This window comes from Vitis riparia, chromosome 6, assembly GCF_004353265.1.
Source record: "Vitis riparia cultivar Riparia Gloire de Montpellier isolate 1030 chromosome 6, EGFV_Vit.rip_1.0, whole genome shotgun sequence".
Lineage (NCBI taxonomy): Eukaryota > Viridiplantae > Streptophyta > Magnoliopsida > Vitales > Vitaceae > Vitis > Vitis riparia.
Window position 1 is genome coordinate 3,007,528 of NC_048436.1, and position 15,001 is coordinate 3,022,528.

At 33.1% G+C, this 15,001-nt stretch overlaps 1 protein-coding gene across 1 annotated transcript; it reads right to left on the reverse strand.

Moving 5' to 3' along the window:
• Window positions 1-2,819: 2,819 nt before the first annotated feature.
• On the reverse strand, window positions 2,820-13,893 carry LOC117916566 (BTB/POZ domain-containing protein At3g44820). The gene is made up of 4 exons (XM_034832660.1): window positions 13,319-13,893; window positions 12,626-12,695; window positions 4,853-6,061; window positions 2,820-3,932 (listed from the first exon to the last, which is right to left on the reverse strand). Exons 1-4 carry the CDS (start codon window positions 13,369-13,371, stop codon window positions 3,363-3,365), a joined length of 1,902 nt encoding a protein of 633 aa, XP_034688551.1. The 5' UTR covers window positions 13,372-13,893; the 3' UTR covers window positions 2,820-3,362.
• Between the last annotated feature and the right edge of the window lie 1,108 nt (window positions 13,894-15,001).

Genomic DNA, 15,001 nt, shown 5'->3' on the forward strand with positions numbered 1-15,001 from the left:
GAGTCAAAATATGTGCTATAGTGGCACATATTTGATATGATTTATGTACCTTAAGACATTCAAATCATTTGACTTGACCCATATGGATGCTAAGACCCTAACCATGAGTTTAACTTTTATTTTGGAGATTTATCTCTAGTTTAAGGGAAGAAATGAGTGCAAGTTAAAATCATTTTAGATTTTGAAAGAACAAGAAAGGGTTAAATGAGAAAGTGAGAGAGTCAAGACTCATGGAGTATGAGAAAAGGCAAGACGAGGATATTATATGTTTGAGAGATGAAGAATGTGAAGGGAATTAAGCCGAATTCCCAACTTGTGAGAAACAAAAAATAAAGAAAACATACGCCAAAGAAAAACAATCACACACACAAGACAATATTTACGTGGTTCGACAATTTGCCTACGTCCACGGAGTTGTAGGGATATCACTATTATCAAGGAAGAATACAGAGTACAACCTACGGTTACAATATTTTCTCTCTATATATAACACAACAACCACACCACACTAAAAAAAACCCTAATTACAAAAGGCGGTTCCACAATGGGCTAAATGGGCCTATTGGCCCAAGCCTTCGCCCCATGGACCAAGCCTCAATAAATCTCCCATTAAAAAACCACGCAATATTATTCGAGTCGGGTCTTCAAACTGAATCAAACAAAACTAGGCTATACAAAGCCCAACAGAATGACCATTATTAGTAAGAAAAAAGGCACACAAATATGGGAAATAAGGCATGAAACAAAATTCATCAAGTTTCCATGGAAATTTGGAACTCAAAATCTAATAGTAACATATACTTTGACTTTAAGGTAAATTTTGGAGCATTTTCCAAAGTCAATTTTGGGTAAGCATTAATCATTTCAAAGCTCAGAAGTCAAAAGTGATGCATAAATCAGAGATGAAAGGAGGAAGTTATGCGTGTTTGAAATGAATTGATCAAAGAAGAATACCGAGTTTGAAATTGGTAACTAGAATTCAAAATGGTTTTTGGTCATTTAGAACTCAAAGGAATGCAAGGAAACTTTTGGTTGATGCCAAATTTGAAGAAGAGGCACACATTTCTCCTACTTATGAGTTTGAAATTGATTTGGAACTTACCCAAATTTCGAACTCAACCACTGGTGATTGAGTTTGAGTTTCAAAACATGTCAAAACAAGTTCCAAATGCCTCCATCCAATTTAAAATGCATCATACTCATTTAGAACTCATAATTTTTGGTTGTTTATGACTTTTCTTTGTAATAAGTGACCAATGGGAGTGTGCCACATGTTAAGTTATTGAATTTACTATATAAACTCTCTTAGTACTAGGAGCTATTTTTCGAAAGTTTGATGTTTGCGGTGAAAGAAGACAACAACTTTGGTTTGTTTTTTTCTTCTTTATTGAATACATTGCTTTTATTTTATTTTATTTATTTATTTATTCAAATCATAGATAACTCCATTATGAATTGTGAATGTGACATCATCCTCATGAGAAGCTAAAAAGCTAATTTGGGGCTTGAAATATGAAAACCTAAGGGCTAGAAACTTATAGGAATAATAGGTAAATTATTGTAACAATAAGATTAATTAATGGATTGAGTTACAATTTATTAATTTTTTATCTTATCTTTGTGAGTTATTTCAGGTAATGATATGGTAGGTTATTACTTGATACTAGTGATTCTTGGTAACTCTAGATCATTAGTCATCCTAGTTTTCTCTATCGTTATCTACCATGAAATAAAGCTATAAGAAGTAGGAAGGGTTAAAAAGTTGAACCTTGAACCAGTAATCAATCTCATTCATTTGATGATTTTAGAAATTTGTTTTAAAAATGAAAAATTAGGTTTGAAATGTAATGTTGAGTTATACAGCAAAGGTTGATCATGAATGACTAAGGATCCCAAAACCCTAATATCACTCTACTAAAAAAACCTTTGCTCTCTCTAATTTCTATACCTAAAGTTAGATTATGAAAACCCTAGACTTGAATAAATTGAATTAAAAATTAATATTCACTTTGTTATTAATTTAGCTTTTTTCACTTAGTTTCAATTCATAAAAATCAATCCATATATTGTTTTTCACCTTTAGAATTTAAATAAAAGTAATTCTTTTAACCTAGTTTTAACAAATTTTGTAAGCCAGTTCCTAATGACAATATCCAGAATACTACAAAAGTCATAATAGTTTTTTCTTTAATTTTTCTTGGTTAGGGCTGCTACGTATTTTAAATATTTTGATACAAAAAAAAATAAAAAATCAATCAATTGCATTTTAGGATAAACTTTTAAGAATATTTTTTTATTTAAAAAAAATTGTTTTCAAATTACATGACCAAACGAGCTCCAAGAAATTAAAATCTTTTACTACCTCAAATTTTAAAAATTCTAAAAGTGATTTTAACCACATAATTAATATTAAATTTTTTGAAAAGATTTTTAAGTTCATTTTTTAAAATAAGAGTTCTTTCATTTTATATACAACTTCCTATTTTTCTTTTTATTTTAAAAAAAAAATTAGAAAGAGAATTCATACCAAAACAAAAATTAGAAAGTGCATTCAAACCAGTACATAATATTAATCACACATCATGCTTTTGATTAGCTAAGGTCCCAAGTTCAAGCCTTTCCCGTCTAGTCATCTATCTTTGTGATCACAAAATTTGTGATTCAACTAACACTCGCTCTATTTCTAAGTTCTAAAACACCAGTTGTGGAATAGAAACCCAACTCCCAACCTCTTCAAAGCTAATCCCTCAAAAGGAAGAAGGCATCACAAAACCAAGTTCTGCAATGCCCAAGTGGTTCTAGGAAAATAAAACAATCACTTGAGCAAGTCTAGGAAGGCAAGTCAAAAAATTGCTTGATATCTTCCCCAATATTTCAACAAACTTACATCTCGGTTTACAAAGATTTACATGTATGACCCTGAAAGAATAAAAAGAAAAAGAAACTAATGATGACAGATATAAGCAAAAAACTAATGATGACAGATATAATTTTTCATGTATCCATTTTGAGACATGATGTATGTATGTGTATGAAAACTCCCACCTCTCTCTTTGGGGAGCAGACACCTTGCTACTCCAGATCTATGATGGGCTTCAGTATAACTTCAACTTTGTAAGCCATTTTTCACTGATTGCTGGCCCCAACCTTTCAGAAGGTGAAAATTTTCTCCATTGATGCTCTATACAAAATAACTGAAGACTACTTCAATCAATCTGGGAAGAACCTCTCTCACTCTATAGACATTCTATGAAAAACAATCTTGGATGGGATCTCTGTTTACTTATCCTCCTCCCTTTCTTCTCTTCTGAAGTAATACTACTCATATTGGATATATGAACTTCAGGTGTTTGGGTTAGCACTTAAAATAAAGAGAATGTTTTACGGTGCCCAGAATGATAGGAAGAACGGGCCTGCTCAACTGATGCTCTTGGAGTGGGTGCTGTACTATCAACAGTATCTGCTTGGGCATCTGAGGATCGAGGGAGAAGCTTGCAACCAATTCTTCTTGCAACCATGCGAGGAGAATTGAGGGAACTATGGGTCTTGCTGACCTTTTTCATCTCTTGCTTCATTTTAGTAAACTCTTCTTCAAGTTCCCCAACTCTAGATCTCATTCTTTCCAAGTCTACTTTTAAGACCTGGTTTTCTCGAACAACAGTCACCCATCCATCTCGCTGTACAATCTGGCCTGCCATGTCACTTGAGATGGTTATGGGACCTGCAGGGGCATTTTCATTGTCTATGACATGAAGGCAACCAGCCAGTGCGGTTCTCAACTGCATTTGCTCAAAGAATAGAACTTGAAGAACTACCCTAAGAGGCAGTCTTTCATTTTGGGATGCATGGGCACATGCATCAATAGAGAGTTTCTGGTAGTCGATTATGTTACAGAGTTGTTCCTTCTCTTTCTCCGAAAGCCAAGGGTGTGCCTGCACAATTCCATGCGAAAGCATAAACTTCCAGATTCAACATCAAACTTTTAGTTAAAGATTGGTCCTTGAAACCCCTTAAATATAACTACACCATCAAAACAAGGACAAAACAAACACATACTCCCACAACACACACACACACACTTGCAGATAGAAGTACCATCCTTGTATATAGATCCATAAATACAAGAAAACCAACAATGGTTGATGTTTAAATAATAGAATGCAAATTAAGAGAACAAAAACTCTGCCATGCTTGAACTGAACCCCAATTAAGCTTAAATGGATCCAGTGGTTGGCTTTCAAAAAGCTCAATTTCAGCTGAACTTTTCTAATATTGTTGAAAATTTTGAACCAATTTTCTAAAGCATGCATTTCACCCAAAATCAGAATGAGACAGTTTTAAGCCGGTTATGCAAGGACTTGTCCAAATTTGGCCAACCAATGAATCAAATTGAGCCATCTGAGGAGTTTCAACAGTTTTTGAGTTGATAGAGTCGATTTCTAAAGTCAAGTGTTTTTTGACAGCAACCAACCTCTAACCTGGTTCTAATTTTGAGAATAAGACTAGAATCACTAGTGTAGCAATACATGGCCACAACAGGAAGATAACTTCTTGTGAATAGACAGAATCGTGGGATGGAAAAGGAGATTCTACAGCATATTTGGAGGTCCTATTGAGTTCAAATAACTTCTCACCCATACCATCCTTGTCCATACCATTTGAGGGCACAAACCCATAAAAAAAAATGGATGAAGTCTAACAATAACACAAATAAACAGGTTTTAAATGCAATGATAAATAAAAACAAATTTCAAATGCCATGTGAAATGTGATAGCATGAATTCATTTTCATGGGATGTCTAAACATCTCCTTAACCTATGCTTCAATGGTATCATATGGATAAGTTCAAACCTTGAAATATATATCCAGTGCTCTGTACAGCCCATCATGCAAAGATCTTGACGATTCTGGAAGGGCCTCTGCAAGAGAACGTATTTTTCCTGGCTTCAGGTTTACATCAGAAGCCACCTCTGCAATATAGCTATCCATCAACTTCGCAACTTTTCTTAATGGTCCAGATAATGGTGATGTCTCCAGGTCCAAAGATGCAGGAGAAAATGATGTTATCCTTGGTTCTGAAGATATAAAATGGTGGACAATCTGTTCAACACAGTCATTATTATACAAAGTATCAGAATCAGAATAAGTAGGAATCAGAAGACTATCTAGAGTTGCCAGTTCCAGTTGCATCCCTATTCTCCTCATTAATGACTCCTTGCATGTTTGATTAACACCTAGTATCAATGCAACTCGAAGAAGTCCCAGTAGGAAACGGCAAAAGGACTTCCCCTTCTTTTCAGGGAGTAGCTTTTCAATGCTTTCCAACAGGACTCTCTGATCAACGGCTGCAGGTGTCAAGCTAAAACTTGCAACGGTCATAGTTTTGCCACTTTGTCCACTCTGCCACCGGCCCAGACCTGGTAGGTACTTTCTAGTGTAATACATTATAGCACCCGCTAAGTTTTCGGATCTTATACCTCTTGCTTCCATTGTCTGAATAAGTCTCTTAAACAAAAGCACATTGAGATATGATATATCTTCAAACCACCAGTCAGATTCTGAGCTTCGAATTCTTGCGCCGGTGTTTATCCCATTCCATAGGATGCTTCCTCCTGGGCTTTGCAAGCTGCCATACATCATCATGGGCCATCCAAACAAACTTGGATCTGTAGAAACCATCATAGATAGAGAATTCAAACATTTGCTTATTATGTGGAGCTTTTCAGCCATAGGCATGACAGGATCAGAACTTTGAAGGGCCAATATACAATCCTTCCAGTTGCGAAGTATAGTTTTATGAAAGAAACTCTCTGATTTAGACAGTAAGTTCTCTTCTCCATATGCATCTGTCATTCCTAGATAGTCTGCCGCACAATACACCATTATTATGTTCCTTGGTGTCAACTCCACCCGGACACCATAACAGAATTTAACAGCGATCAAGAAAATGTCAGGACCACCAGGGAATCCTTCTAGTGAAGTAGTGAATTTAGCCTCATGAATACCTTGAGATTCTTCAAACATTTTCTCTATCTTCCCACATTTGGATATGAGAGGAAACTGGAAAGTCAGGAATTGTTGTAAATTTTAGAAAAAATCCAGGGTCAAGCAATGTGTAGCTTTTTGTCTCCTAATTGAAAAACAACATAAAACAAGGAACAGTACAATATATAAAGAATAAAGTTTGAAGCTCCTTCCTATAGCACATAAGTACGATAATATCCACTATAACAATGGGAGAAGGACTATGCTGACCATGCACATAATATCCAACAAATTAAGAAAATAATTTATGAACAGCAGCATGAAGCTATATGTAAGATACCTTATTAATTGCCCAAATAACCACAGAAAATCGTCAATGTATGATGAAAAAGTGAAACATATATTCCATAGGTAAAAGTCAAGCCCAAAATGGGGGGAAAACCCATCTAAAACCGATAAAGAAAGTAAAGTTCCTAAGGCAGACTAAAGACAAATGGTTTATCTGAAAAGCATGCAGATGCCTAACCAGGACCATCTAGGTGCACCAACTTTGAATTTGGTGTAGGTTTTCCTCTAATAATATAATGCTACTAATAATAATTATCATATAAAAAGAAGTCCTTGGAGGTATGAAAAATATCTTTCAACCAAAGGAAACCCATCTGTTTCAACGTTATGCTAAGTTATTCATTGCAACAGCTCTAGATATCTCCATATTACTACTTTCTTTTTTGTGGGTTTACCATCATCAGACTCCACAACAAAGTTCAATTAGACTCCATACCAATAGATGTTTTTTAGGCTCTCCCTCCATCACACTCCTTTGTGTGTAACTATGCTAGTCAGTCCGGTCTTGAGCGAAGCTCCATACAACTTCACCACTAAACCAACCTAGAATTTTCAGTTTTAATTCATATTCTTAATTCTTACTGGATTTCATGGTTTCTAATTTCTTTAAATTGCATAAATTATGAGATTTTCATATTAAAGGCAATCTTATTTGTAGTGATTGCTGAAAAATTCAATAACTAAAAATTATATATATAAAAAAAATCAATAAGCACTTTCAAACGAAAGATAAAACTTACTTAACATTGTGCTTATAAATTGGATTCTATTTCTAGCACCAAAGCTCAAGACAAAAGTAGGGCTAATAATTGAGCCAAAGAAAAGACAACAGCTCCTTGCTAAGGAAAATTCCACTTCGAAACCCGGAAAAAATGAAAATAATGCACAAAAGTGACAAAACATGTCTAATAGCACATCAACCAAACCTATTCTCAAAATATGGAGAAAAATGCTATTCTTCAATGCATGCTTCTCCAATACACTCAGTGAACAAGGTCTAAATTTGTGCAAGATCAAAGACCCTGGATAAATGTTGGGAGAAGCTACTTATGATGAAAAGTATTGTTGTTCTTGAAAGTTGGACATTTTTTTGAATGCCAAAATACTATACCTCTTGGATTGATAACTTTCTTCAAATGACCACTTTCATTTTTGCAATCAAACAAGCTCATTGATTCTCACAACATAGAAATAGGGAAAAAGGTGAACAAGAATAAAATAAAAAACTGAGAAAACAGCACAAGTAGAAGAGTAGGTGTGTGAGAGTTGTACTTCATGAACCCTATCCCACCAATGGAACTCAATTTGAATCTTGTCACTAACAACATTATACAAAAGGATTGGGTAAAAAGGAGCTTGTGCCCTTACTCCCTATGTTATATGGATGTCTAGTGTAGATACGTGTCAAGGACTCAAGGTGTTAGATCCTTTGCATTCTAAAATCTTAGGACACAGGGATTTAGTTGAAAAGGATCTTGAGTCTCAACCATGGATGCGTGTATTTGAATATAGCATTAATAAAAAAAATAATTAATACTAAACAGAAGCACAATAAGATAAGCATAAGTTATCTATAACACTACATAATTAATTGTAGTTAGAAAATGTATTTATTATATTTTTTCTATTTTAATAAGCTACTAAGTGTTATTTTACTTTGATGTCACCACTAGTTGTACATGAAGAACCTATTTATTATAGATCTTCTATTTTAGTAGGATCTTGAGAAAAATCTTTAAAAAAATATTATATCACATAGCAAATTTTGATTAGTTTAAAACTTCAAAAATTTATTTTAATTATTTAATAAAAATCTTCCGATACACTAGATGTCAATAGAATATAATATATATTTAATTTCTTATCATGCTAAAAATTTGATTTTTTTTATATTAATTATTATCATTTATCTCTAGAATTTTAAGATGTTAATTTTGATATTTATCTTTAGATTTTTCATGCTGTTAATTTTGATATTTATCTTTAGATTTTTCATGCTATTAATTATTCTATTTATCTTTAACTTTTACTATGAAGAATCAATAGGCCTATTTTGCTATGAAAATGAAAATAATTGTTTGAAGAAAGTTGTCAATCTAAGAAATGTAGTATTTTAGGGCATTCACAAAAATTTCCAATTCTCAAGAACAATAATTCTTTCCATCATGAGTGGCTTTTCCCAATGGATACACGGGAAAAAGTCTTTGATTTTGCACAAATTTATACCCTATATCAGAGATGGTATTGAAGAAACATTTCATGAAGAATAACATTTTTCTTTCCACAAATATTTTGAGAGTAATTTCGGTGGACACATTATTATTATTATTATTATTATTATTATTATTATTATTATTATTATTATAATTCTCAAGAACAATAATACTTTTTGTCATGAGTAGCTTTTCCCAATGGATACACGAGAAAAGTCCTTGATTTTGCACAAATCTATACCCCATATTAGAGATGGTATTGAAGAAACATTTCATGAAGAATAACATTTTTCTTATTATTATTTATATTGTTTCATAAAAAGAAATTTTCCTTTGAGGAGCTCCTATATTTCTTTAGATAAGCTATCAATCCAACTTTTGTCTTAAGGTTTGTTGTTAGAAAGAGAATCCAATTTACAAGCATAATGTCAAGTGGTTTTATCCTTCATTTTAAAAATGCTTATTGGTTTGTTCTTTTGTTTTTTTTTTTTTTTTTGAGTCCTTTTAATTATTAGTTTATTGAATTTTCAATCAATCACTACAAACATGATTATATGCAATACGCAAAGCTCACAATTTCTATAGTATTAAACGGTTTAAAACTCATTAAAACCTAATCCCTCTCTATTGTTTTTGGCTTGAAATTCAAGGCCTTCGATCCTAACCCAAAATCAAAACTTCAAAAGATTGACCAAAATTATTCCATTAAAATTCCAAGTTATGAAATTATCCAAACTTCAGGTTAAGGTATTACATTCTCCTCTCTTTACAAAAACATTGTCCTCGAAAGTTCTGGTGCGACAGTCAGCTTGAATATCATTCTTCCTAGGACAATCATGATTGAAATGGCTCACCTAGCCACACCCAAAACAAACTCTTGTCTACTAATGGCACAACCTATCTTCATGCTTCTTCCTACACTTGGGGCAAAATAAATCTTACTTTTGATTTCTTTTCTTTTTTTGGTTTCAACTTATTAACCTATCCTTCGTATAGACTAGAGTTCTTATGTGGTTGATTTCTCCAAGCATTGTCCGATTTAACTCTTGAATTGCAGTTTCTTGAATTACAAGGACCTATCATTATTCATCAAGTCTCATACTAGGTTTACCTTGACCTAAAGCTTGGGCACATTTATAATTTGAAATTTTAGTGGAATAATTATAGGTCATTATAAAAATAATATGAAGTTGAGCCCTTTGGAGTTTTGGGTTTTGGATTATTCTCCCTCCCTGCAAAGAAGTTGTTTCTATAGAGTCTAGAAAGGAAAAAAGAAAAAAAAAAGACCTAGGATGGATTGATTCTAGGTGTTGGACAAGTCCATTTATTTTTGTGTTTTATGTACTCTTAGATCTTGAAGTTAGTCTCTAATTCAATCAAATTCTTTAAAACATTTCCTTTTAGTAACAATGAGGGAAAAGATAAATTTTTGAAGAACCTAGGGTTTGATTATTTCAACAATGTTGCTAAGGATCCTTTTTGGATAATGTTCATTTGAAATCTTAATAGAATTGGTGGCCTTAGGTTAACCGAGAGAGAGAGTTTTAGACCTTCACTTTTTAATTTAAACTCCTTTTTAGATTCAATTATTAGTTTTGTTGGATGATTTTGGATGTAGAAATTAGGAGCTTTGAGATACAATAGGAATGATGGGATATCAAATTAAATTGAAAAATTGGTTCTTCAGTGTAGGCTATGCAGTTTGAGGATTGTTTGAAGGATGAAATCTGATGGAGAGACAGTAATGAGACTTGATCTAGTTTTGTACATTGCTGTAGTGAGACTTGATTGAACTCCATACATTGCTACAATCAATAACTTTTAGTGTTCACATTTTGTAAACTCCTATTATTTTAAAAAATTAAGTTCTTTCTATTCTAAGCCTTCTGGCGTTAATTCTGTTGCTCTGAATGATAGACAGGATGTTATGGCACCAAGGCAAACCACTTCTTGTAGTAATTAGATTGAGAGGTATACCTTCCATGGCTATTAAGGAAGATGATTAGCTTCCTATAATTGCTAGGAGGCCAATGTGCCAAATGAGACTCAGATGACTTAGTACATTGCTGCAACAGATAACTTATAGTGTTTTTTGTTTATAAACTTCTTAGATTTTTAGAAAAATAAGTTTTGTTATTAGAAGATTAAGTTTTGTTATTATAATCTTTCTGTTTTCCTTTTGTTGCTAATTCTGTTGTGCCATGTGATAAATAGGTTTTTATTGATACCAAGACGAACCACTTCTGCTCATGGCAATCAGGCTGAAAGGGGTACCTCTCATGGATATTATGGAAGCCGATCTGCCTATTATGATTGCTGAGGGAGTCAATGTGCCTCATTTGAATGTGGAAAGGATGCCCTAAGTTGTAGGAAATCAAAGCTACTAAGATTCAGCCCCAAGTTGTAGGAAATCAAACCCAAGGTCATTTATCCACATTTTCTACTGGTTTTTTTTAAGCACTTCAGAAAGTGAATCCTTCGTCCTTTGAGGAAGAAGGAATCTTTCTTAGGCAAAGTCTTGGATTTGGTAGATGGAGAACTACTTTGAAGTATTGAGTTGCTTTGAGGCACAAAAGGTCACTGATGCCAACTTCATGCCAGTGGATGAGGTAGAGACTTAGTGAAGAGTGACAAGGCTTATGAAGAATCAAGAGCTCAAAGTCTGGGAGCAGTTTAAAGTTGTCATCTATCAAAAGTTCTTTACCAAGAGTGTTCATTGTTAGAAAGCAATTGAGCTCTCACGGTTGGTACAAAGTGGTATCAAAGTCACAGATTTTAATCTTACAGAGTACTTAAATTAGTTTTGAGATTCTTCGAGATTTAAGTCGTATTTTGTTATTCATTTAGTATGACCAGTTTTGCTAATCTAAGCAAGTACTATTAGTTTGCTTCCAACTAGTTGCCCTTTGATGGTTTTTCCTCATTGAGCCTTGGGTCTAATGAGTAAACTAACCACAATGCCATTTGGGCTCGCCTAAATCCAAGTTCAAGGTTTCACACTACCACAGGGAACTAACTGCCAATCTTTGTGTGTATGCACATAGGTACAGTTTAACATAATGAATAACCAAAATCATTTTCCTAGTCTCATATGAACAATAGTAAGGATCATAAGACTAGTCTTCTCTTAAATGGTCAACAAAACTAAGCTTAAACCATGTTAAGTATTGTACAACAACATTTGAAAGCATAGATGTGGTAAGGATGTTATGATTGCAAATTTATAATGGAATATCAAAGGCCCCAAAACATTTCGCTTTCTTTTTCCAAAAGTATTGAGTTTAGTGATAAGCAGCTGTACACTTGGTGCTGCTACGCTTAATAAATCAATATTGCTTTATAGAAAAATAAGAGGCTTGTGCAAATGATGAATTAAACTGCAACCTCTTTATTATCTAGTGAAAAAAAAAACACCAGGTTTGTGCTGCTACATTGTTTAATTCATGAAATTTGTGACAAAAAAATGAATTAAAACATAGCAATCGATGCTACCACTGAATCCTCCGGCTTCAATTGAAATATGTTATGATTCCTATCATATATGACATAAATAACAATCTTCAACCAAAATACAGTAGAAGAGGCTATAAAATTGGGCCCCAACTTAAATGATGGGGTAAGAGTGTCCCAACTTAATGCCATGCTACCCCCCAACCCCACTTATTGCTGCAAAAGGGCTGTCAACTAGGACTGAATAACTACATAAGGTAGAGGTTAATAACAAAATGTAAGGACACTGCAACTTTGAATAGAAATTGGATGCCAAGAGAAGGATTTAGAATAAATGTGTCGGTTGTGGCACAAAACTTTAGCAACAACCCATAAAGATCAATCACCAAAGAAAAAAAAGAGAGTCCCCAGTTCCACTATAATGCCATTGTATCAAGTTCGACTAGTGTGTCAATGTACCCGACTTTTCTGAAACAAACCCAGTGACATGGGTTTTCCAAAACAAAATATAAGTTAAGCCTTGAGGGAAAAATATCTAGAGATTTAGATATATGCAACCACATAAGTTATAAATCATACATTTCTGATATACACCCAACTAGTGGAAGGTAATAAAGTAAAATAAAACCTTGTGAATGTGGAAGTTTACTCTCTCTACGACCACAGTAACATCACTTGGCAAACTTGCAGTACAAAACCTGTCACACCCATAAAGAAAATCAGATCAACCAAATCTTCTTGAATCCAAAATAAATAATATAGCCATAAAAATTAAAAACCATAAAAATAATTAAGAACATCATCTGGATATACTTGCCAAATTAAACACCATTTAAATAACTAAAAATATCTTCTTCTTCTTCTTCCAAGTTTTTCAAATTACAGAGCATGCATATTGTTTCATGAAACTGAACAAACAGAAGAACATAATTCCAATAACTAAACACTTTTGTTGCAGGTTCATTAGAAGATTATAACAGTGTGTTTTGTTGCTGGAATTGGAGGCGTCAATTCCAAATGGATTGCTCTATATAACAATGGATTTAGAACTCAATTTAAAAACCATGGACCGCAGAAAACAATTCCACAGTAAAGGCAGGAATTTTGAACTTCACACAAAAGTGAAATTCCAAATGAAACCCAATTCTCCAATCCAAATGGTTCAACAAAAGATCAAAATTTGAGACCCCATCCACGTATCAGTCAGGGGGCAAAACTTGTGATCTGAAGGCCGAAGATCAAAATTAAACTAAAATCATCCTACCCCAACAAAAAACAGAGAAAAGAGCGAGAGAGAGAGAGAGAGGAAGAGAGAGATTACCAGTCATTACCCTCACGGTGGAACCCAGAAACCTTGGCTGCCGGAGGAGCCATGGGCGGAGGATAAAAATGCCTTTAACACCAAACAATAAATAGAAAGCAACAAATAAAAGAAGGAAAAAGAAAGAAGAAAAACCCACATATAAATTGTTTTAAGACAAGGGTCCAACACCAAGAAACATGCTTAAAAACAGAGTCCACTGAGTCAATCTACGGTCATGGGGGTGGTGGGTCTTCTCTTTTACAGCTTGGAAATCCATCCATGTGTTTGTGAAAAGTCCACTGACCACTGACCCAACCAGCATGGACCATGGAATAAAGAAGAGGGATGAAAAACCCCAAAGTAAAATAAATAAATGGCGTTCGAAGAAACAAAAGCAAGATTACACGCGAATCAAGACACAAATAGGAATGAGAATGATGGAGAATGAAGCAAAGCACAAAACACCAGGAGAAAAAGTAAGACGACGTCGTATGGGCTTTGGCCGGCCGGCGAGACAAGCGCAATGATGGGCTGGTGTGTGCGGGAAGATCATGAATTATAGGTGGCGGAGGAGCGCCCCTGCGACCCCCCGTGGGCCCCTCAATTGGGTCCACGTGAAGTGGGTGCTCCCTTCTTCCTCATTTTCTCTGGTTGTCAAGTGTCCAGGGAAATCTGCTGTGTGCTCGCTCACACCACTTCAAAGTTCCACCGTCTTTCTTTGTCGCGTCAGCCTCGATGGAAATTATTATTATTATTATTATTATTATTTTATTTTTCTAATTTTTAACGTTTGAACTGAACAAGCCAGCAGTTGCCAAGTGACGGTTACTTTTGTATCGTTAATTTTACATAGTTGTATTGTACGTTGAAATTAAAATAATAGAGATAATTTTTTTAACGTTAATTTTGTGTAAATTTATCTTTGAAATGTTTTTTAGAAAGAACAAATATAATTTTGTTATTTCCAAAGTTTTATCAAATTCAAACCTAACTTTTGACATTTTGTTTGAGAAAAAGTAGAAGTCTTATTATTATTATTATTTTTAAATAATTGTTTTTATTTATTTTTTTTCACTTGTTTTCTATGACTGATTTAAAAATAATTAAATAAATATAAAAAATAATTAAAAATAAAAATATTATTTACTTTTAAAAATATAAAACATTTGATAACTAATTTAAAAAATTGCTTTCTCGGCAAAAATAGAAAAATATATTTGGAAAACAACAAACAATTTTTTTATTTTTAAAATATAAAATATGGTGTTTATAGAAAATATTTTTTCACTTGTTTTTACTAATGGCTGATTTAAAAAAGTAATTATACAAATAAAAAAAATAATTAAAAATTAAATATTATGTATAAAAGTTTTTTATAACTAATTTCAAAAACAATTTTTTGTTATTCAAAAAAAATATTTTAAAAATAGTAAATAATTTTTTAAAAAATATGGTGTTTAGAGAAAAAAATTGAATTTTTTTTTTCATTTTTTCACTTATTTTTTATGACTAATTTAGAAAGTAATTGAGCAAATACAAAAAATAATTAAAAATAAAATACTATGTATAAAAGTTACTTTTAAAATACATTTAAAAAAAAAAGTGATAATTAATTTCAAAAACAGCTTTTTGCTACCCATAACAGAAAAATAAAAAAACATATTTAGAAAATAACAAACAATCTTTTATTTTTAACAATAT

Coding starts and splice junctions, on each gene's coding strand:
- LOC117916566 (XM_034832660.1), bottom strand. CDS start 13,371: ATGGCTCCTCCGGCAGCCAAGGTTTCTGGGTTCCACCGTGAGGGTAAT. Junction 12,696..13,318: donor CACCGTGAGGGTAATGACTG/GTAATCTCTCTC, acceptor TGGGTGTGACAG/GTTTTGTACTGCAAGTTTGC. Junction 3,933..4,852: donor CACTGGATATATATTTCAAG/GTTTGAACTTAT, acceptor GGAATTGTGCAG/GCACACCCTTGGCTTTCGGA.